A 23,244-nucleotide genomic window follows, 5' to 3' on the forward strand; every position below is an offset into this window, starting at 1 on the left:
CCAGAGCTTCTAGGAGAGTAGGTGCAGCTGTGTGAACCACTGACACAGTTACATAAAAAGTACAGATATAAGTATACATTGTAACTTACCACTAGCACAGTTACATAAAAGTACAGATAAGTATACATTGTAAGTTACCACTAGCACAGTTACATAAAAGTACAGATAAGTATACATTGTAACTTACCACTAGCACAGTTACATAAAAGTACAGATAAGTATACATTGTAACTTACCACTAGCACAGTTACATAAAAGTACAGATAAGTATACATTGTAACGTACCACTAGCACAGTTACATAAAAGTACAGATAAGTATACATTGTAACTTACCACTAGCACAGTTACATAAAAGTACAGATAAGTATACATTGTATACTTCTCGGGAATCCCACTGGCACCCAAAGCTCTGGGCTAACATAGGGCAAGGTATGATCACAGGGAAGGGAGAGATCACGGGGGGTCAGAGGGTAAAAAGGGCTCAAAGGCAGGGAAGATGAGCATACCCAGGAGAATCAGACCAGAGAGTCAACAGTGCCACACCAGCTTTGGAAGGAATTGGCAGCTCAAATACCAGGGACACAGACACATATGAAATGTAGGATTTGGGTATACAGTAGCCACAAAGGTTTGGGGCAGCAGAAGAGGGAGAACGGCAGTGAGCTGTAGGCCAGCAGTGGATTAGAAGCATGCATGCTCCTACACTGCCATCTGCCCTAGGAAGACGGGGCTGTGGGTCTGGAAGGAACGTGGGTCTGAGACTTGTTCTTTCTGAAGATAACAGAAGACTAATACAGAGACCAACAGGTGACACAGAGGGAAAAGGAGGAGAGTGTAGCATGGGAGCAGGTCACACTTAGCAGCCTGGGCCACAGGGAGACCCTACCTGGTATATGTGGGATGTTCAGGAATTGATATGAACAACCACAGTTCAGGAGCCCATTTCAGCCCCCACACCCAGAACAGACCCCAGAGAAACTGTGTGTTGAAAGACAAGGCCCTGGTGCCAGTTCAGAACCTGACATCTCCCGTAGCTATGAGCACCATCTGCAGGTCATGTATGGAACTGCAGGCACAACAATCAAACCAAGAAGCTCTGTCTAGAATGAACATAGTGGGGACACACACACACACACACACACACACACACACACACACACACACACACACACGTCCCTGCTCGATGAACACTAGGAAGCAGGTATGAGTCATACCTCACTCCAGCAGAATACAAGCAGAAATAACTAACTCCTAGAACCTTCCTAGGAGCTGCGAAGGGGACATTGTCATGAGAACGACTGTGGATCACTATGGTTGGAGGCTGGAGGAGGGGCAGGATCTAAGTAGAGTGCATTCATCACATTGTATCATTAACCTCATTGCTGATTTAGGAGGCAGTGTCAGGATTTCCATCTGAGAGACAAGAAAGCCAGGGATTCCAGGGATTAAGAAGCTCTTCCAAGTTTAGAATATCAGGAAGAAATCACAGTGACTCATTAGCTCTTAAGAGTCTGCTTCCTTGGCCTTGAGTCACACTACCTGATGTTCCATAGATTAGAGTCTGAGTTTCAGTTAGCAGTGGATACAGAGCTGTCCGGTCAGATGAGCCTTGATGCAGGCTGCATGAGATGGGGAGCACTGCACACCTCTCTGGGGAGATACAGACATGGTGGAAGGGGAAAGATGGCCTGGGAGGCTCCTCGGCCCTGAGGAGGATGATAGAGGTAAAGAAAGAATGAGAGAGGCAACTGAGAGCCAAACAGGAGACAATTAAATGCCTGCTCCACTGGTTTTCCCCCTTAGTAAGATGCACAAGGTCTAGAAATTCAGATAGGCCAGGCTGGAGTGTAACTCAATTTACCAGTGACATTCCTAGTGTACATGAAGACCAGGGTCAAACTGCAGCACCCCATAGACTAGATGTGACAGTGCATGCCTGTAAGGCCAGCACTCCGGAGGTGGGACAAGAGGATCCGGAGTTTAAGATCACCCTTGACTACATAGTAAATTTGAGGTCCTGTCATCAATCAGAAGGCAGGGAAGAGGAGGAGGAAGGAGAAATGGAGAAGATGGAGAGAGGAAAAGGGAAAGGAGAAAGAGGGCAAAGAAAAGGAAGAGAAGTAGAGGACGAAGAAATGGAGAGGAAGACAAAAAAGGAGGTTGAGGAAAAGGAGGAAGAGGATGAAAACAAGAGGAGGAAGAAGAAATGGAGAGGAAGAAGAAGAGAGGAAGAGGAGGAGGAAGAGGAATCACGTTCATACAAAACCCAGACTATTTTACTTGCTACTAATGTTGAGATACACCATGTTCCTTAGTTAATGCAAGGCTGCCTGTTAGAAACACACCCAGATCCCTCAAAACCCTATTTGCCATTTATCTTCAGCAAAGTGAAGCAAAATGAAGACCTGAATCAATCGTCCTTTCTAGATATCTCCTTTGTCCCCTGCAGACGGAGCCACCTTGAGTGCCTTGATCTTCAAAATGTGGTCCAAAGACAACAGCATCATCCTCACTAGAGACTTACAAGAAATGAAACTCCTCACCTTAAGCCACTGACCATCTCAGAAGTTTCATCTTAGCAACATGCCAGGGTCATGGTACATACACACATGAAAGTTTGGGAAGCTCCTTCCAGAAGGCTAACAAAGAGACCACCCCTTGACTCTCCATCTGCCAACAGCCAGAGCTAAACTGGTGATCTTGATGTAGCTGCACAACAGATGCTCTGGGAGAGCTGGCTAACAACTGCAGAGGCCAGAATCTCACCAACTCAGTCTAATCAGGACTTGTCAGAATTTGGTGAGGCATTTGTACTTTTATTATGGTAAAAATACACGCCATGAAACTTTCCACTTGAAGTATTTTAAAATGTCCATTTGAGGAGCATTAAGTACATTCACTTAACTATGCAACTGTCCCTCTTCATTTCTAGAACATTCTATTTTCTCTATGGATTTGGCTATTTTGGTGACCTCATGTGAGTGCAGTCATTCGATATCTGTCATTTCATATCTAGTTTATTTCATATAGAATAACATCTTCAAGCTTCATTATTGTTATGTTTTTACTTGGTTTTAAGTGTTTTGTTTGGTAACTGGTTGGTTGGTTGGTTGGCTGGCTGGCTGGCTGGCTGGTTGGTTGTTTTGTTAGGTGGATGGATGGATGGATGGATGGATGGATGGATGGATGGATGGATGGATGGATGGATGGATGGATGGATGGTTGTTTTGTTGATTGATTGATTGATTAGCTGGCTAGCTGGCTGGTTGGTTGATTGGTTCATTGGTTGGTTCTTGGTACATTTGTTGGTTGATTTGTTGGTTTGTTGGTTGGCTTTTTGAGACTGGTATTTCTATGTAGTCCTGGTTGACTTGAATAGGCTGTCCTAGAACTGTGGCAATCCTTTTGCCTTTACCTGCCAAGTGCCTGAAAATCAGGTGTGCACACACCACACCTGGCTCATGCATCTTTTGTGTCTATGTTTTTGTTTGTTTGTTTGTTTGTTTGTTTGTTTGAGACAGGCTCTCTCTACATGTAGCCCAGACTGGCTCTGAAGCCCCCATGCTCCCAACTGCTGGGATTACAGGTATGAGCCACCATACCTGAATATTTTGGAAAGAAAAGATGAAAAATTGATGGCAACATGATTTTTTTACATTTATTATTTATTAAGTGTGTGTGAAGCCGGGCGTGGTGGCTCATGCCTTTAATCCCAGCACTCGGGAGGCAGAGGCAGGCGGATTTCTGAGTTCGAGGCCAGCCTGGTCTACAAAGTGAGTGCCAGGACACCCAGGGCTACACAGAGAAACCCTGTCTCAAAAAACAAAAACAAAAACAAAAAAGTGTGTGTGTGTGTGTGTACACACGCGTGCGTGTTCATGCATGTGCCAGGGTGTGCAAATGGCGATCAGGGGACAACTTACCGTAGTTAATTCTCTCCTTCTACCATGTGAATCCCAACAGTTGAACTTAGTTTCTCAGGCTTAGTGGCAGGCGTTTTCAACCACTGAGCCACCTCACCATCCCTGCTGTGACTTATATCAGAACTGTATTCCTACTTGAGAGTGAGAAGTACCCCATTGTGTGCATGCACCATGCTTTGTTCATCTCTCATCGGTGGATGCTCACACTGATGTCAGGAAGCACTCTGCTAGGAATGTGGGTGTTTAAATATCTGGATTCCTGCTTTCAGTTCTCTTGAGTTTATGACCAGAAGATTTTCTGAGTTATAAAGCAATGGTGCAGCTCACTTTTTGAGACACTGACAAGCTTTCCACTAGGCATGTTTGGTGGTGGTGTTAAGTTGTTTAAGTGATTAGGAGTTGTTTGTTTGTTTGATTGATTGATTGATTGATTGATTGATTGATTGCTTTAGACTGGATCTCATTTTATATTCCCAGCTACCCTGGACCTCATGAGCAGTCCAAACTGGCCTTGAACTCATGGTGATTCTCCACTCCAGTATCCTGAGTACTAGGATTACAGACATGAGCCACCCACACCTAGCTTAATAAGGACCATTGATGAAATCCATTGTGACTTGTCTTGTTCCTATCACAGGGCTAAGCGAGCATCCTAGTACTGAGCCATACCTTCAAGAACATCTTTATTTTTAAGACTTTTTAAAAATGTATATGCATGTTTTTATATCTATCACTTTCATGCTTTGTGCCCACAGAGGCCAAAAGAGGGCATCAAATTTCCTGACACTGTCATTATATATGTGGGAGCTACTTTGAGTACACTGGAAACCTCCTTCAACACTCAACATCTGTATTTTTAATGAACAAAATGACATCCAAATGTTTTTTTTTTACAAATTTTTAAACGTGTGTGTGTGTGTGTGTGTGTGTGTGTATGTGTGTGTGTGTTAATGTGAAGGTCAAAGAACAACTTTCAGGAATTGGTTTTCTCTTTCCATTATGTAGGTTCTGGGGATTGATCTTAAATGATCAGGCTTGGCAGCGAGTGTCTTTACCAACTGAACCATCTTGCTAGCCCAAGGATTTATTCATAAACCAAATGCCTTGAGTGCTTCAAATGATATTAAGGTAGGCATCAGAAGCACAAAGGCCCTGTGCTTCTCTCCCTGCCCTCAATGATGCTAATTGGCAGAAACAGCTGGGCACAGGGCAAGGGAGCATGTCCCTAAGCCTAGCTCTTGGGAGAAGACTATGGGAGACTCCATTTAGGGTCATCTTCAACTATGTAGGCTAGCATATGCTACAGAGACCTTGTCTTAAGAAGAAAAGGAGAAAGAAAAGGAGAAAGAGAAGGAGGAAGATGAAGAGGAAAAGAAGGAAGGGAAGAAGGGGAGGAGGAGGAAGAGGAGGAAGAGGAAGAGGAAGAGGTGGAGGAGGGGAATTGGTCAATGTGATTAAGAAGTGCCTGCTCAATCAAAACAACCCTGAGATTCCACCTCACACCAGTCAGAATGGCTAAGATCAAAAATTCAGGTGACAGCAGATGCTGGCGAGGATGTGGAGAAAGAGGAACACTCCTCCATTGTTGGTGGGATTGCAAGCTTGTACAACCACTCTGGAAATCAGTCTGGCGGTTCCTCAGAAAATTGGACATAGTACTACCGGAGGATCCAGCAATACCTCTCCTGGGCATATATCCAGAAGATGTCCCAACCGGTAAAAAGGACACATGCTCCACTATGTTCATAGCAGCCCTATTTATAATAGCCAGAAGCTGGAAAGAACCCAGATGTCCCTCAACAGAGGAATGGATACAGAAATTATGGTACATTTACACAATGGAGTACTACTCAGCTATTAAAAAGAATGAATTTATGAAATTCCTAGCCAAATGGATGGACCTGGAGGGCATCATCTTGAGTGAAGTAACACAATCACAAAAGAACTCACACAATATGTATTCACTGATAAGTGGATATTAGCCCAAAACTTAGGATACCCAAGATATAAGATACAATTTGATAAACGCATGAAACTCAAGAAGAATGAAGACCAAAGTGTGGACACTGTGCACCTTCTTAGAATTGGGAACAAAACACCCAGGGAAGGAATTACAGAGACAAAGTTCGTAGCTGTGATGAAAGGATGGACCATTTAGAGACTGCCGTATCCAGGGATCCATCCCATAATCAGCTTCTAAACGCTGACACCATTGCATACACTAGCAAGATTTTGCTGAAAGGACCCAAATATAGCTGTCTCTTGTGAGACGATGCCGGGGCCTAGCAAACACAGGAGTGGATGTTCACAGTCAGCTATTGGATGTATCACAGGGCTCCCAATGGAGAAGCTAGAGAAAGTACCCAAGGAGCTAAAGGGATCTGCAACCCTATTGTTGGAACAACATGATGTACTAACCAGAACCCCGGAGCTCTTGTCTCTAGCTGCATATGTATCGAAAGATGGCCTAGTCGGCCATCAATGGAAAGAGAGGCCCATTGGACTTGCAAACTTTATATGCCCCAATATAGGGGAATGCCAGGGCCAAAAGAATGGGAATGGGTGGGTAGGGAAGTGGGGGGCGCTATGGGGGACTTTTGGGATAGCATTGGAAATGTAATTGAGGAAAATATGTAATAAAAATATTAAAAATAAAAAAAAATAAAAAAAAAAAAGAAGTGCCTGCTCGGGGCCTAGCAAACACAGGAGTGGATGCTCACAGTCAGCTATTGGATGTATCACAGGGCTCCCAATGGAGAAGCTAGAGAAAGTACCCAAGGAGCTAAAGGGATCTGCAACCCTATAGTTGGAACAACATGATGAACTAACCAGTACCCCGGAGCTCTTGTCTCTAGCTGCATATGTATCGAAAGATGGCCTAGTCGGCCATCACTGGAAAGAGAGGCCCATTGGACTTGCAAACTTTATATGCCCCAATATAGGGGAATGCCAGGGCCAAAAGAATGGGAATGGGTGGGTAGGGAAGTGGGGGGGGCGGTATGGGGGACTCTTGGGATAGCATTGGAAATGTAATTGAGGAAAATATGTAATAAAAAATATTTAAAAAAAAAAAAAAAAAAAAAAAAAGAAGTGCCTGCTCTACACCTGCCTACAGGTCCGGGCCCCTTTGACTTCTAGTTGGGTCCACAAGACTGTGTTGACCAGTGAAGTGTGGCAGAAGCGAGGCATGCTACCTTCATGCCTAGCCCATAAACATCTTCCTAGTCACTCTTTCATCCCCAGCTGGATGCCAATGCCCAAAGAGAGATTAAGGGTCACTTAACAAAGACCAAAAAGCCTCTGGCCCTGTCTTAGTAAGGGTTTTTATTGCTGTGAAGAGACACCATGACCACAGCAATTCTTATCAAGAAAACATTTAACTGGGACTGACTTACAGATTCAGAGATTCAGTCTATTATCACCAAGGTGGGAAGCATGGCAGGATGCAGGCAGACATGGTGCTAGAGAAGGGGCTGAGAGTTCTGCATCTGAGACAGCAGGAAGAGAGACACTGAGCCTGGCTTGAGCTCCTGAAATCTTAAAGCCCACCCCCCAGTGACAAACTTCCTCCAATGAAGCCACAGCTACTCCAAGAAGGCCACACCTCCTAATAGTGCCCACTCCCTATGGGCCAGTAAGAGTCATTCATTTCAACATGCCTCAGAGCAGAGGTCCTTCTGTCCCACCAACACTGTCTGGATTTCATGAGAGCAAGAAGTAAATAATTAATGTGTTAAATCACTGGGGTTTTGGAGTTTATCTTTGCAGCAGCTTAGTATATCATCCTAACCTGTGACAGAGACAAAGAGGAACTTGGCTCTCATCTATCAGTAGCCCACGTCCAGGTATCCATCCTCTGGTATAAAGACTAGACCACAGGCCAGGGGAAGACTTGGGGAAGAGCTACTGGTGAGCTGAACAGAGAGCATCTTTGGACAGTAGGACAGCAGGATGGGAGGACCAGAGGTGGTCCAGCCCTGAGGAAGGCCCCTATCTTTCCTCCCAGAATCTACTTCTCCTGGCCAGTAGCAGCCATGACGGGGAGAGGACAGCTGCCAGTTATGTGCTGTTCTCGAGATGATCCATGCTTGGTTTTAGTCTCTTATAACTAAAAGATCTCAGGGTTCAAACAGGCATTCAGGATCACCACATCTAGGCTTCCATGGAAATCTTGAAGTCCTTCTGCAATGAGCAAGGGCCAACCTTCAGGTATGCACCTCCTTTCATAGCATCAATGTGTCCCTTGAAATTCTCATGGCAAACATTTAGTAGTCTCCAGAGTTATATACTGACAATATTTGGAGTCTTTGGGGAGTGTTTAGATGGTGCCATGTTATTTTTTTCTATTGGTGTGATTTAAACACTCTGATCAAGGGCAACTCAAGGGAGGAAAGGCATTATTTGGCTTATACTTCCAGCTCATAGTCCATTGCTGAAAGACATCAAGGGTCCATCCCAGCCCCTCAGACTAGGGCAGGCTGAAACACCCAAGCGCTACAATAAACAAATATGTGACGGAGAGGTGGGAAAGACAGAAAAATGGATCGGTGTGTGCACTATGGGGAGAGGCGCAACTGGAGACAGGAAGTAACGAAGGTTCACTTTCTTGACTGGACTTCTTCGAAGAACCACCACGGCCCCGGAAGCCACCAGAGGTCATGTTGACGTCTGCAGTCCATGCTGCTGCCCCAGGACGCAATGAAGCCTGAGATCAATGTAGATGTATGCAGTCTGTGCTGCTGATGGATGCCTTTGCTGCCTAGAGGCTTGGGGTGTGGGGATCCTGATGTAAGCAGCATGTGAGGCCTGTAGCCCATGCAGCTGCAAAAAGCCTCGAGTGGATGGATGGCCCTGATACAGTCAGGGGTCCTGCTGATGTCTGAGATCCATGTTACCATCGAAGCCCATGAGGAAGATATCCATGGTCTGGGTGGTCACTTTAAGTCTTGTTAATGTCTGTGGGCAAGTGAGAGCTGACTCCGCCCCTCATGGGAGAGTTAGCCCCACCCCTAGTGGAAGAGTTGGCCCCGCCCCTTGCTGGCCATAGTACGCTCTCAGTTGGTGGCTTCTGGTATAGATGATGCAGGGGGCAAAAGACTCATCCTCCCTGGAGAGGACTGGCCACTATGAATTTGACCACGCTCCTGTGAGTATGTGGACAACACAAAATAGACTTGCTTTTTCCTTTTGGGGGATGTTTGGGGTGGACATAGAAAGACTAGGAGTGCATTAGGTTGTGTGATGTGAGATTCCCAAATAATCAATTAAGAAAAAAAAACATCAAGGAAGGAACTCAAAGCAGAAATCATGGGGGAACGCTGCTTGTTGGCCCAGATAGCCCAGGACCACCTGCCTAGGGATGACCCTGCCCACAATGAGCTGGGCCCTCATTCATCAATTAACGATCAGAAAGCTCCTCCACAAACATTCCCACAGGCAAGTCTGGCCCATGCAATTCTTCAACAGAAGCTTCTCCTCTCAGATGACTCTTAACTGTGTCGAGTGAACAAGGCAAACCAGGAGAGCTGGGGCCATGAGGATGGGACAGCTCGATGACATTAGTAGCTGTATAAAAAAAACCCTGGAGAGATGGCTCAGTGGTTAAGAGCACTGACTACTCTTCCAAAGGTCCTGAGTTCAAATCCCAGCAACCACATGATGGCTCACAGCCATCTGTAGTGAGATCTGACTCCCTCTTCTGGAGTGTCTGAAGACAGCTACAGTGTACTTACATATAACGATAAATAAATCTTCGGGCTAGAGCAAGCGGGGCCGGAGCGAGGGCCTGAGTTCAATTCCCAGCAACCACATGATGGCTCACAACCATCTGTACAGCTACAGTGTACTTATATACATTAAATAAATAAATAAATCTTTAAAAAAAGAAGAAGGAACCCAAGCTAACACGCTTCTCTGTCCCTCACCACGCCTTCCGTCATGTTATCATATAGCCAGAAGAGTCTCTTCAGGCTGAGCAGATGCCGCCTCTGTACTCTTTTGGACGTTTCAGCTTCCATAGCTATGAATAAAGGCCACTTATAAATTACTCAGTTTTGGCATTTTGTTATATAGCAACAGAAAATGGAGTGAGTCCAACAGGCACCACCAGCAGACAGCTCTGCCAACAAAATCGCCCCTTCTACCAGGACTAGATTGTCCCCACAAAACAAGTCTCATTCTGTTCTCACATGAACACAACCTACATACAGGGTGATGGTGGTTGACCTTGTCAGCTTACCTAGCCTAAGAGGCTCGTAGGGAAGTACGCAGTGCATCTGTTTTCAGAAGCAATTGGATCAGGAGGGCTCTGACCTAGTGAATGGTTTGATCCGTTAGTGGATGGGGGCAGAGCTCTGGAAGGTGGAATCTGAAGGAAGTGGGTCACTGGGGATGTCATTGGAAGCCACGCTTTGACCTGGCTCTGTGCTATAGCTCCATTCTGCTTCCTGTCTACCACAAGAAAAAGAAACTCTTCCACCATAATGTTCTGCCCTAGTTCATGCAGCTAAGACAACCAGAGGCTGCGAGCCCTTAAAACTGTGAGCCAAAACAAAGCCTTCCTCTTTAACTTATTCCTGTAAGGTGTTTTTTTCATAAGATAATTAAAACATATTGTCTTCAGAGTGTTTTTAGCTGGTAAACTCCCCAAGTACAGAGGATGGTCGCATTTTTTCTGTTGCAGCTGTGACATGAAGGGCTTAAGAGTCAGACATATATATGTTCACTGTGGTGACTAGAGAGGTAAACATGGGTAGGGTGTGGGAAACAGTGAATCCACATGGCTGAGCCATTCTCTATAACCGTCCCTCCTGGCTGGCCAAGGTGGACTGTGCTGTGCCAGGTCTGATGCTGCAGTGGCTGTTCCATATCCATCAATACCTGGATGACGCACAGAGTTCCCATACAAGCTCTGAGTTGTGTTTAATCTGGGTTCAGCATCAGAGAAGTCACAGCCCGTCACCTGCAAAGCCCCTGCCTACCACAGGCAGGCACTCTGTGTGAATGCCACACTGCTCCCAAGTGAGAGACACAGATCTCTCGGGCTCTGACACCCTCCAGGAGATAAGACTAGAGACCCTGACCTCCACTCCCTCCCCTCCCCAGTGCCAATGGGCTTCGAAGGTTGACAAGGGAGTGGCTATCATCAAGCCAATCCTATTGGATCTGGTTACCAGGAAGCAGAATGCAGAGACCTACATAGCTCAGAATGGACGGGTCGTATAGACAGATGTAGTGTAACTACAGTGGATCCCTGCCCAGTCCCAGGAAGCAGGAGCCTAGGGGGCAGGATCTGTGAAGCCTAGGAGGCTTCCAGGGAGCCAGACACAGGTCTCCGACTGGAGAAACATCTACTGACTTCTGCTGTTGAAAGACACAGAATCTCCAAGTTCTTGACTTCCTGGCAAGGGCGATGATGACTCCAAGAACTCCCTGCACAGTTACCATTTGCCAAATGCTATTCCGAGGGCTCCTTCACTCCAGGCAGCCACTGTGTATGACAGGCACAGTTGTGAAGCCTACTCACACATGGAAAACAGATGTCAAGAGGATAAAGTGGGAACCACTGACCCACACTCCCTTATTCTTGCTTTCTGGGGTGGGGTGGGGGTGCACTCCATGGTGTATGTACGGAGGTCAGAGGGACAAGTTTGGGAAACCACTTCTCTCCTTCCACCTTCACGTGGGTTCCAGGGACTAAACTCAGGAGGCCAGGTTTCTACAGCAAGCACCTTTACTCTCTGAGCCATCTCGCTGGGCCTTCCCTTCACTCTTAATTCTTACTATTTCCCGAGAGTGGTCAGGTCTGTCCTCGGTGAACATACTCAAATGTGCCTCCAGTGCCCTCCACTCTACACCAGAGAGCAAGAGCCCCACACACACACACACAAAGGAGGCTGACCACTCCCACCCCAGGCTTTTCTTTTTAAATGGGACTAGTTTTACCTGAACTGGGTCAAAGAACTGGGACAGCTCCACACAGCCCCAGGCACACTACCTACCCCAGTCCAGTTCTTGACAAGACATCAGTGTCCTTCAGTGACTAAGCTGCTAGGGTTGGGGACAGGAAAGCTCCCAGCAGGAGGCCTAGTGCTGAGCTGACTTTGTGACTGCAATGATGCTGTCCCATCTCAGGCTTAATCACCCAGGCTGTCCTCAGTCAGGCCTCCCTGTGGTTGGAGGCCAGAGACTGGGAAGGCACTAACATGTCCAGTACATGGAAGCGAGATGGTCACTTCTAGAAGGGGAGTGAGGAAACTGAGCAGCTGCCCAATAAGGACTGGAGTGACCCTTTCCTCCAGGTCACCTTATGCTCAGCCTTGTCTCCAATCCTGTAGCCAGCCGTTCCTCTAGAGACAGTGTGGAACCTGCTGTTTGTCCCACTCTTGGGATCAGCATCTTTTCCTGTTCCCCTTGTCTTCACATGGGAACAGCCAGAGGCAGAGGGAAGGAGAGCATTGCTGGAGGGCATTGGGAAACCAGCAGATCTGGTGTTAGGAATGAACCCTTCCCTATCAGTAAGGGTGGGGGTGAAAGGTGGGGTCAGAAGCAGCCCTCTCACACTTGCATAGTCTCTGGAAGGAATTAGAAATATCTGCTGTTTTCAAATTGTACTACACAGGACATGAATAGAGCGGCTTTGATATCATTTGAATACTGAGCTATGTGACTATAGGGCCCACTCAAAGTAACTGTCATTAAAAAGTTTCCCTGGGGGGAGGGGGGGTGAGATGGCTCTTGACTTTAATCCTCAGGTCCCACACCATAGGAGAGAAATCCTACAATATGTCTTCTGATGTTCACAGACATACTAAATAAATAAATAAATAAACAAATAGATAAATAAATAAATGTAAACGTTTCCTCTCCCTGGCTGTCTCTTCTACCAAACCTGCTGACGCCAAACCTTCTGCATGGAAGCCTTTGTTCTTTGCCTTCTTGCTCTCGCCTCGCTAGCATCATTGGCATCAGAGCCCACTTCTTCTGGATTCCAGTGTCTACTGAGAGCAGCTGAGACACACTACTGAAACACACTCCACATATTCTATGCCACTGAACGGCAACCCCCACCGTTTAGTGTACTTTTTACAGTAGCCCAGATCTCATAATCACTTACAGCTCACCCCAGAGGTCTAGGATTTGAGTTTCCCTGCTAGATTCTAAAGTCCATGAGATAAAAAAGGATGAATTATTGTTCTATGTAGTCCTTGCTGGCCTGAACCTTACTCTGTAGACCAGGCTAGTCTCATACTCAGAGCTCCACCTGCCTCTGCCTCCTGGATGCTAGAATTAAATAGGCATGCCACCATGCCTGGCCAAAACCCAGTCCCCATTTTCCTTTTCTTTCTTTCTTTCTTTTTTTTTTTTCCTACACCGTGGACTGATCCAGGGCCATATGCATGCTAAGCAAGTAAATTCTATAATAATGCATCCCCAGTCCCCAAATCCCAACCCTAGCCCAGGAAGGTTTTGCTATCCCAGTTAGAAACTACCAGTTCCAGGATTCCAGGTGTGCAGACCAAGCTGCTGAGGACTGTGTTGTGAGCCTGGAGGAGACAGCTGGTGACAATGGGGTGGCTGCAAGCAAGGGAATTCAAGTTTCAGGAACAGACTCCATCTAGTTCAAATGCTAGTTATTAGCTCTGTGACCTTGACCTCGATGAGCTTGGACTTTACTTTCTCATCTCTAAAATATCCTAAGGTTCAGATTACAAACAAGAGCATAAGAAAACCACAGCGTGTGGAGGCATGCAACAGATGTTGGCTCACTGCCTCCCCCATCTCCTTGTTCCTTCCTAGGAAGTGGCTAGGACACTGGGCTGAGTTTCCTACACAGATTCCTGAAACATGCTGTGTGAGTTGGTTCTGGTTCTCCGAGCTAGTCCCTTGCTACAAGTCTAGGAATGTACGGAGACTGTTCACCCAGGGGAGCAGGAGAAAAGCCACTTAACTTTGCCAGCTATAGACTGGGGTACGGGACATGGCATCGTCTGCACGGGGAGAAAAGACCTAGTCTTTGGGGAAATCACTCAGTGAGTCTCCAGCCTTGCAAGTGGAAAACAGAGAAGTAGAAGACTATAAATGTGAGTGAGCTCTGAGGACTGGTGGCAAGAGGAGAGCTGAGGAGGCTTTGGGGAGGGCTCTACATTTTACTAAGGAGAGCTAGGCACCTAGATATCTTTGAGCCTTGCTTTTCTGTCACCCATAAAAATAGAGCAGCCCACACCTGCCTCCAACTCCACCCTGTTGGGATAACTAAATCAGATGCCCAGGGAGATGTTCCCTGAAGAGCCATTGACCCCACCTCCCTGTCCCTCGAGAAGAAGGACACAAGGCTTCCAAAGAGACCAGCACACTCATAGGACTGCCTCATAGAAAACTGACTTACAGAGATTTAATAGGTGCAAAAAATCACAGGATTGTCACCAGAGTTGGTCGTACCACATGAGCGGTTCTCAAGGCACACAGAGTGGAAGAGGTAACAAAACGGACTTTATCTGTGTGTGGTCAGCCGATAACTAAAAAATATCTAAAGGGTAAAAAGCCAACTGGCTGCTCGAGGTTTATTCCACGGCAAAGAAACGAACAATAAATCAGTGAGACCCTGTGGGCTGCGGGGGTAGAGGCAGCCCGCAGCTTCTCAAGACAAGAAAAATGAGGGCATTTTGTTTAAACAAGGAGACAGATGCTGAGAGCATCACCTGCAGCTCCTGCAGAGCCCGCTGAGGGGCAGTAGGGCTGAGGAGGCTTGAGCCAGAAGCACCTGACCCAAGATGGTCCCCGTTGGTGCCAGGCTGGAGTCAGCTCCATCCACTGAGCTCTGGACAGAGTTGATAGTTGGACTGGGCCAGGGGCGGCCCAGATAGAAGGACAGATGGAAATAGAGCTCATAGACACACTCGGGATGTTAAAGAAGAGAAATATCAAGATGGGGCAGAAGGCATTCCCCTCTTTCCCTATGGCTTTTTTGGCTTCCTGGAAAGATAGGTGCTTGAAACCTGAGGGCAAGGAAGAGCTCCATAGAGCATCCTAAGTGGGGAGGGGGCTGCTCCTGAGAATCGTGAGGAAATCACAGTGCCAGCTGAGGGGAAGGAGATAGAACATCCCTCGGGGGCCCTCTAGCAACATCCAGCCGGGCTCAGGCAGCTGAGCCCAAACTTGTGACAGTCAGAAGACATTTACAAAGGGGGAAAAAAAAAAGGCAAAAAGAGAGGGACGGGTGTGATCCTGTCGGGGCTGAGGTATCCGAAAGGGGCACAGGCCCAGCACAGCCAAAGTGCCAGGGCATGCCATGCTAGGAGGCCGTGTGAATAAAGGACCACACCCTCAGCAGGGGGCCAACCTCCAAGGAGGTTCCCTAGGCCTCCCAAAGCAGTCGCTTTAACTAAGGTGTCCACACCCCTGAAGTCTTCAGCAGCCCACATCTCAGTGCCACTTTGGTGCAGAAGCTCACAGATGTCCACATGTTTCTGCTCAGGACAGTCCATGGTTGAAGCGTCTACAGCCATACTCTCCACCTATCTAACCCGGTGGTTCCTCTAAGTCCTCGGTGGGGTTCACAACGGAGGACATACTTGATGAGAGAATAGTGTTGGTGGCTCCTCAGGCACTTATAATAGAGGAGGAGGCAGCCCTGCCCGGCCCCACACGGGGCTCAGTAATGAAACACATTCAGTCTATTGTTCTCGTCCAGGCCCAGCTGCAGGAGGTTCGATAAGTTCGATGTGGTTGTTGCTTTGGGCACCGAGGAGAAAAGCTGTCTGGTCACAAAGTGAAGGAAAACTGGACGGCTGAGAGAAAGGGTCTACGGTCCAAAGGGATGTTCTCCGACACCACCGAGGCGGGTGGTGGAATGCAGGCCAGTCAGCTGCTACCACGGGGAGGGACTAGAGCTTGGGGACCAGCTAAAAGGATACACCTTGGGGTCGTTCCGGAAATGTTCCAGCCACTTCCGGTTGGAGTCGATCAAGCTCTGAATGCTGACACCGTCCATCCTGGGCACTCGAGGGTGGGAACGCTGCAGGAAGTGGAGCTGCTCACTGGAAAAGGGAGGAGAGCAGGCAGGAAGCTGGCGGCACGCCCGAACGGAGCCCCGCCTCTCTGTGACCCTCTCTCACCTCTGTAAGGCCTCCAGCAATCAATGGGCCTTCTCTGGTAAGGTGGAGGGGCATCCGTTCCCCAAAGGGAAGGTCTTGGCTGCCCTCCACCCCTTTCCTGAGCATCTCACTCAAAGACTACTCTGGACCTTCGCATCTGTCCATCCTCCGCCGATCTCATCAGCAAAGAGCTCCCTCTGTCCACCCAGATACTTACATAGCAGCAGCTCTCGGGCTGGCCCAGAGAGCAGAGATAAATTTGTGGGGGTTTACAGTTAGGGCTGGGGTGGCGAGAACAAGATATTTGCCAGAGAATGAGATGAACAGGAAATGGATAACAGGACTAAATAATCGCTTGCCACAGGAATCAAAGAGTTCAATGGCAAAGCCGGGTCAGAGTCCAGGGCTGGTGGGGCCACAGGATGAGCTGGGTTTCATTCACCTCAGTCTCTCCCTCGATGGGCAGCACCTGCAGAGCCCACACACCCTGCCTCACATCCACTGAACCTTGGCAGCGGGGATCTGACTGTTTACTTGCCGTGGTGGAGTTTCTCAGACAAAGGCAAGATGTAGGTGTCTCTGGGCTGGGGACCTGTCTGGGCTCCAGGCCAACAGGACCATGAGGTTTGTTCCCATCTGTCCATGGTGCCATTGGCCCAGGGGGGTACAGTAAAGATCTAAACTGTGAGGCCACACCCAGCGCAGAGACTTACCTTACAGACACATAACCCAGCTTGTTCTCCGGTGGGGGAGGGGAGCCGCTGAGCAACGGGATGCCAGCTGAAACAGCAAGAAGATGGGATCTAAGGGCAGCCCCAGCCCCAGCAGGCCACCTCCACATTCACTACCAGTACCCCTGCATTCCCAGAAAAGGATGTCCCCAGAACAAACAATGGCAGGGAATGTTTCCATGCTGGAGGTGAGAGACAGGTGACAGACAAGAACTGTCCTGTTTACTTTGATTCTAAAAATTTTGTTTTCAATTTGGGCTGAGCCGAAAGACTTTTTTGTTTTTTACATTTTTTTTTTTCCTCAAATGGTTGCCTTTCTGACTTATGTTACCCGACAAGGCAAAACTAGGTCCCAGAGCAGAAGCCAGGGCCACGGGGTCATAAGCAGAGGGTCAAAACTTGGTATATGACTCACTCATTCGAAGGGTACTCTGGAGTTTACTACTAACCCTCAGAGTCTCAGCTTACTCGGCTATAAAATGGGGACTGTACTGACTGGTTTTGTGTGTCAATTTGACACAAGCTGGAGTTATCAAAGAAAAAGGAGCCTGAGCCTCACTTGAGGAAATGCCTCCATGAGATCCAGCTGTAAGGCATTTTCTCAACTAGTGATCAGTGAGGAGAGGGCCCCTTGTGGGCAGTGCCATTCCTGGGCTGGTAGTCTTGGGTTCTATAAGAGAGCAAGCTGAGCAAGAGAGGGGAAGCAAGCCAGGGGAAGCAAGAGGCCCTCCATGGCCTCTGCATCAGCTCCTGCTTCCTGACCTGCTTGAGTTCCAGTCTTGCCTTCCTCTTTTGGTGATGAACAGCAATGTGGAAAGTGTAAGCTGAATAAACCCTTTCCTCCCCAACTTGCTTCTTGATCATTTTTGTGAAGGAATAGAAACCCTGACTAAGACACTGGGATAAATAATTACTACCTGAAAACTATAACATAGACTAAATGAAGGGGTGTGTGTGTGTGTAAATGCCATTGTGTACTGTACTAATGGCAGACAATAGGATGACAATAGTAACTTTTTAAAATTCTGCCAAGCTCTAGCATTGATAATAACAGCTCTAAGCAGTGCAGGCTCACTCAGTGTAAAGCATCCCAGCACAGAGCCTCTAGCTGGAGGGCCACCGGCAAAGGTCTTCCTTCCTTCCCCAGGCCCCCACAGACAGAGCCAATGGACCAAAGATGGTGGCAAAGATAAGGGGTAGGCAAAAGAAAAAGAAAGGATGATTATGAGAGAGGACATGGGGCAAAGGAAAGAGGTGTGGACCTACAGGGAAAATACTTGCGCCACTTCTCCAGCAGGAAATCATCCACAGTTTGAGAGGAGGAAGAGGTCAGCTTGGTGCCCTGCCCTGGGTCCCAGGCCCACTGGGTGGACATGGGTGTGATGGAAGATAAGGAGGAGAGCTTGGTCTGGGAGGAGTAGGCAGGGGCAAGGACATTCTTGGAGGACCGAAGTGAGGAGGTGAAGAGTGGAGGCGGGGGCTGGCTGCCGAGGCCCTGGGGTGGCGGCTGGGAGTTGAGGCTTCCCAGCACGGTCAGCACGCCGTTTAGCTCACTGCTGATTCGCTGAAGGGAGCTGCTCAGGTAATGGATCTTGTTGGGATCAGCAGAGTTTGGGGTCGGGGTGACTGAAAGGAAAGAGGCAGAGGATTCAGGGTGTAGCTGGCACCTGAGTGTCTTACTAGTGCCTCTCCCTGTCCCCGCAAATAGCAGGGCTCCCATAATGGACCTTATTGGGGGGAGAGGGGAGGGGACAGAGGATAGATGGCAGGACTTCTGTGTCCTAGACAAGGGGCCCAAGGACACAGACAAAAGGAAAAACTAGGTCCTTGACACAAATATAGGCCAGAGCCACTGAGACCAGATGGTTGCAGGAGGCCTGGAGAGAAATGACTGCAGGGATCCTTGGTCCCTCTATCCCTCCATCCCTTCATCTCTCCATCCCTCCATCCCTCCATGCTGCAGGCCCAGCACTGATGGAATACCTCATGCAGACACAAGCTCAGTACATAGCTCAGGGTAAGGGACAGGACCATGGCCCCCACCCTCCCTCTCCACAGCACTGACCGTCTCCCTCCTTGGCTTCCCTGTGTGCCTCTACTCACTGTGCGGCACGGGGCTGGACTCAAGACTCTCACTGCTCAAATCATCCATGTCACTGAGATCAAAGGTCACCTTCTTGATAGAGGATCCTTTCAGAGTGTCCTCGTCAGAGACCTGACAGGTAGAAGTGGCCATTAGTATTGCCCCTGCCCATGTGTTTTCAATCCCCTGCCACATGGTAAATAAGGATTGGTGAGTTGATTCTTCTGGGGTCCAAGGTTCTGCAGGCACTGCAGGAGAGATGCACCCCAAAGTCTGCCTCGGTAGAGAAGCTACAATCAGAGAACCCAACTGCCTGTGAAACAGTCCATAGGGCCCCCCAGGACCAGAGGAATCCCATCATCCTCTCCCCAAAACTAGCCTTGCAGTCTCCCTATTTGAGTATCCCTGCTCCCAAACCAAACCTGGGACATGGAGGAGATTGCACACAGTCTCAGGGAAGGAAGAGACACCTTGAGGCCACACTTGGGCACAGCTCTCCTAATAGCTATGCAGGAAGAACAGAGCTAGTCCCTGATTCTAGGGCATTCACCAAGAATGCTGTGACCAAGCAGAAGAAGCTCCAAGGGTGCCCTGAACCATCAGCACAGACATGGACCGCTCAACTATTCTGAAAGAGCCAAAGCCTCTGCAATTTCGACAACCAAGAGCCTGAGTCTAGAGACCCAGTTCTCCCTAATGCAGCCCAAAGACAGCAAGGATCCCAGGAAAGGACAGAGGGAGTGGCCATGTTGGGCTGTATGGCCATGGGAGGATACCTCCTCCTGGAGAGAAGATTCCAGTTGGTTCAGCTTCTCCTCTTTCTTCTTCAACAAGTCATGGCCTTTGCGCATGGCTGACTTCATCTCATCCAGGTGCCTGGTCTCCTGTGTCCAGGGAGAACGGGGAAGACAAACCATGTTAGCGTGGATGCTGAAGTGTCCCAGCTCTGATATTTGCTGGCTGGGAGGGTTGTAAACACCTCAACTCAGTCCACTCATCTGAGAGAACTGCTACTCCCTCCTCAGATCCTGAGAACTAACAGGACAGCGTGTGTACTGGCTGGTTTTGTGTGTCAACTTGACACAGCTAGAGTTATCACAGAGAAAGGAGCTTCAGTTGAGGAAGTGCCTCCATGAGATCCAACTGTAAGGCATTTTCTCAATTAGTGATCAAGGGGGAAGGGCCCCTTGTGGGTGGGACCATCTCGGGGCTGGTAGTCTTGGTTCTATAAGAGAGCAGGCTGAGCAAGCCAGGGGAAGCAAGCCAATAAAGAACATCCCTCCATGGCTTCTGCATCAATCAGTTCCTGCTTCCTGACCTGCTTGAGTTCCAGTCCTGACTTCCTTTGATGATGAACAGCAGTATGGAAGTGTAAGCTGAATAAACCCTTTCCTCCCCAACTGCTTCTTGGTCCTGATGTTTGTGCAGGAATAGAAACCCTGACTAAGCCTGCGTGTTACATGAGGAACACCACGCCCAGAGACGCTAAGTTCTCAAGCTGTCGCCAAATGGTTACCATCACTTGGCTAGCTATTACTAACACCCTTGCCACCAACAAAAAGAGTAAAAAGCAGGGCAGTAACAGTGCCCAGGGACAGAATGGGCACACCCAGGGGAGCCCATCCTTGTGTCTATAAGCCTTTTGCTGTTTCCCACAAGCTAGGCATATAGGCTGCAGGGCACATGTGCCCCTCACCCAGTTCTGACACCATCAGAATTGCAAGGGTCCAGACATGATCCAGGGAAGCCCATGCCAGGTGCCAGAGATCCTGACACCCTCCTGATGTCTTAACCAAAGAAACAGCTCAGCAGGGCGTGGTGGCGCACGCCTTTAATCCCAGCACTCGGGAGGCAGAGGCAGGCAGATTTCTGAGTTCGAGGCCAGCCTGGTCTACAAAGTGAGTTCCAGGACAGCCAGGGCTATACAGAGAAACCCTGTCTCGAAAAACCAAAAAAAAGAAAAAAAAAAAAAGAAACAGCTCTGACAGCCCCTGGGTGCTCTTTATGTATAAGGTACCATCTGAGTGATGGAGAGGGCCTTGACTGGTACAAAAATCTGTCACATCATGTAATGGTGGCATCTCTGTCTTTTCATTGTAAATCAGGTCACACAAGAAGCTAGCCAGGGGAGCTACTCAATCTTACACACTGAGTGTATTCCAAGACCTTCGTGTCCCCAGTAAACCAGAGTGACAAAGAAGAGCGGTGGGTTTGGAATATTTTAGAGATTGGTCACACCTTTCACCTAGGCCACAGCAATGGGACTATAGGCTGAGTGTCCCATTTCCAAACTGCTTGGCTTCAGAAAGGTTTGAGATTTTTGTACTTTTCTGGTTTGGGAATATCTGCATAGACGGCACCCTTTGAATTGATTTGGGGGCTAGGGACCCACAACCTGTACCCACAACTTTTGATAGATTCATATGTAGATAAAATAATTTACTATTCTTTATTATGTGCAGCCATGATAAGGCAAGTGACCTCAGGGCCCATGTGACCTATCTCAGAGTTCCCAGAATGATCAGCCGAGGAAAGCTAGTACCCTACCAGCACCCGACCTTCCAACCCTCTTCTGGGCTCCTGACCTCATCCAAGTTCTTGCGCACGTTTCCCAGGACCTCGGTGCCTGGCAGGTCTTCGTCTACCTCCTGGGCACTGGCCAGCTCATGGCACCAGTGCTGCTGGGCGGCTTTCAGAGCTGTCTGTCGCCTCCGCATGGAGCGTGTCTGGCGCACCAGGAACTCCTTAGCGTTGCGCACAGCTACACCCTCAGCAGAGAGGAAGTGCCGGACGCTACGGGGCAGAAGAAGCAGGGAAGGAGGAAAACTGAAGACTACACTGAGCCACAGGGCTGGCCATTTCCCCAGCACCCAGCCATCTGAGCATGTGCAGGAGCTACGGCTGAAGCTGCAGATATCCCTGTTAAATACCTAGAGAGTGTGGCACGTGAGACCAAGGGCTCAGACACTATGGCAAATATGCCTGGGGCCTGTTCTGAGATGGCTAGATACTCCTGGGGTCTGGCCTTCCATGAGAGGTCAGCAGGTGGCAGCATGTTGTGTTAAAGGTCACAGATGGGAAATCTTAGCTTAGTAGATTCTTCCATCCTAGGCCGTGCCTTGAACCTAGCCCCAGCGGCGGCCACTGTCACCTCAGCTGTGACATGAGTACTCAGCATTCATGGCACAAGACAGGACAGGAAAACTCACCTCTCCATAGACAGGTCGATCTCCTCCTTACTCAGGGAGAGAGAAGAGGACACCTCTTGGTTCTTATTCTGCAAATACATAGTGGAAAAGACTGGGTATAGCAAAAGCTACAGAGATCCTGACACCCTCCTGGTGTCTTAACCAAAGAAACAGCTCTGACAGCCCCTGGGTGCTCTTTATGTATAAGGTACCATCTGAGTGATGGAGAGGGCAGGTGGGGAGATGAGAGGGAGGCTAGGTCCTAAATGAAGCAGATCCAGGCTCCCCTCAGAGCCTGTCCCACCTTCCTGCCATCCCCACCATCACTCCCAGACTTTGGCCCCTGGCTCACTGTGTCAAGGGATTTCCTCAGGTCCTCAATGTGGAGCCCTGGCTCCAGATGTGGGGAAGCATTCATCTCAGCTGCCATCTCTTTCAAGACATCCTGCTTCCTTTGTACTTCGGCCTCTAGGCTGCTGTAGAGAGGAAGGGAGCAAAGGCAGGGAAGTGAGACCTAGACACTCACCCTCACACCCACAGGGCAGGGCTAAGGTGTGGACACCAGGACCCAGCATCCTCTATTTCTTATAGCCTTGACGCCCCATTCCCTATGAAATGCAGCAGAAATGTGCTAGCTGCTTCTGCGTGGGTTCCAAGCTGGGCCTTCCTCCTCTCCCTGCAGAGGTGCATGATGATGGGAGAGGGCCGGGAAGCAGCAGGGGCTGTGGGGAGTGGAGGCCAGGAGCAGGACACCCACACTACCTCAGGTGCTTCTGCAATCTCTGACTCTGCGCCTGCAACAGGTCCACTTGGGACTCCAGCTCCACCCGCCGGACCCTCAAGTCATCGATGGTCCTTCGCAGCTGCTGCTTCATCTCCAGCAGGTGTGTGTGCTCTTTCTTGGCTTCTTCCAGGTGCTGGTGGGTGGCTGCGGCTTCCTGGGGCAGAGGAAGAGAGAATACCCACCCACAGGCCTGGTGAGGAGAAGGTGAGGTGCAGGCGGCATCAGAGGTGTGGGAGACAGGAAACAACAAGGCAGGGGTTGGAAGCTAGAGCCACTGAAGCCACCATCTCCAGGATCTGGGGTCTCCCACCACAGAGCCACTCCCTGAGGCTTGAAAGTTAGGTCCACTGGGTAGCATGATACTGGCCAACAGCCTTAGAACCCCAGGGCCCTGGACAAGACAGGTGGACAGACCGCCTGCCAGGGGGGACAAACGAAA

The 23,244-nt window shown here is 48.8% G+C and overlaps 1 protein-coding gene across 10 annotated transcripts in view; it reads right to left on the bottom strand.

The window, feature by feature from the left end:
* Positions 1–14,288: 14,288 nt before the first annotated feature.
* Cep164 (centrosomal protein 164) overlaps positions 14,289–23,244 on the bottom strand; it is a 65,104-nt gene continuing 56,148 nt past the window's right edge. For all 10 annotated transcript variants that reach the window (XM_085844603.1, XM_085844608.1, XM_085844609.1 and 7 more), the window contains 10 exons: positions 22,784–22,959; positions 22,374–22,497; positions 22,043–22,110; positions 21,419–21,626; positions 19,610–19,717; positions 18,854–18,965; positions 18,017–18,376; positions 16,733–16,799; positions 15,840–15,962; positions 14,289–15,683 (listed from right to left, as the gene is read on the bottom strand). In XM_085844603.1, coding sequence (XP_085700729.1) covers positions 15,578–15,683; positions 15,840–15,962; positions 16,733–16,799; positions 18,017–18,376; positions 18,854–18,965; positions 19,610–19,717; positions 21,419–21,626; positions 22,043–22,110; positions 22,374–22,497; positions 22,784–22,959 — 1,452 coding nt within the window. In that variant the 3' untranslated portion in view covers positions 14,289–15,577. The remainder of the gene's footprint in view (positions 15,684–15,839; positions 15,963–16,732; positions 16,800–18,016; positions 18,377–18,853; positions 18,966–19,609; positions 19,718–21,418; positions 21,627–22,042; positions 22,111–22,373; positions 22,498–22,783; positions 22,960–23,244) is intronic.

This window comes from Mus caroli, unplaced genomic scaffold (genome assembly GCF_978045245.1).
Source record: "Mus caroli unplaced genomic scaffold, Mus_caroli_1 scaffold_11, whole genome shotgun sequence".
Taxonomy (NCBI): domain Eukaryota; kingdom Metazoa; phylum Chordata; class Mammalia; order Rodentia; family Muridae; genus Mus; species Mus caroli.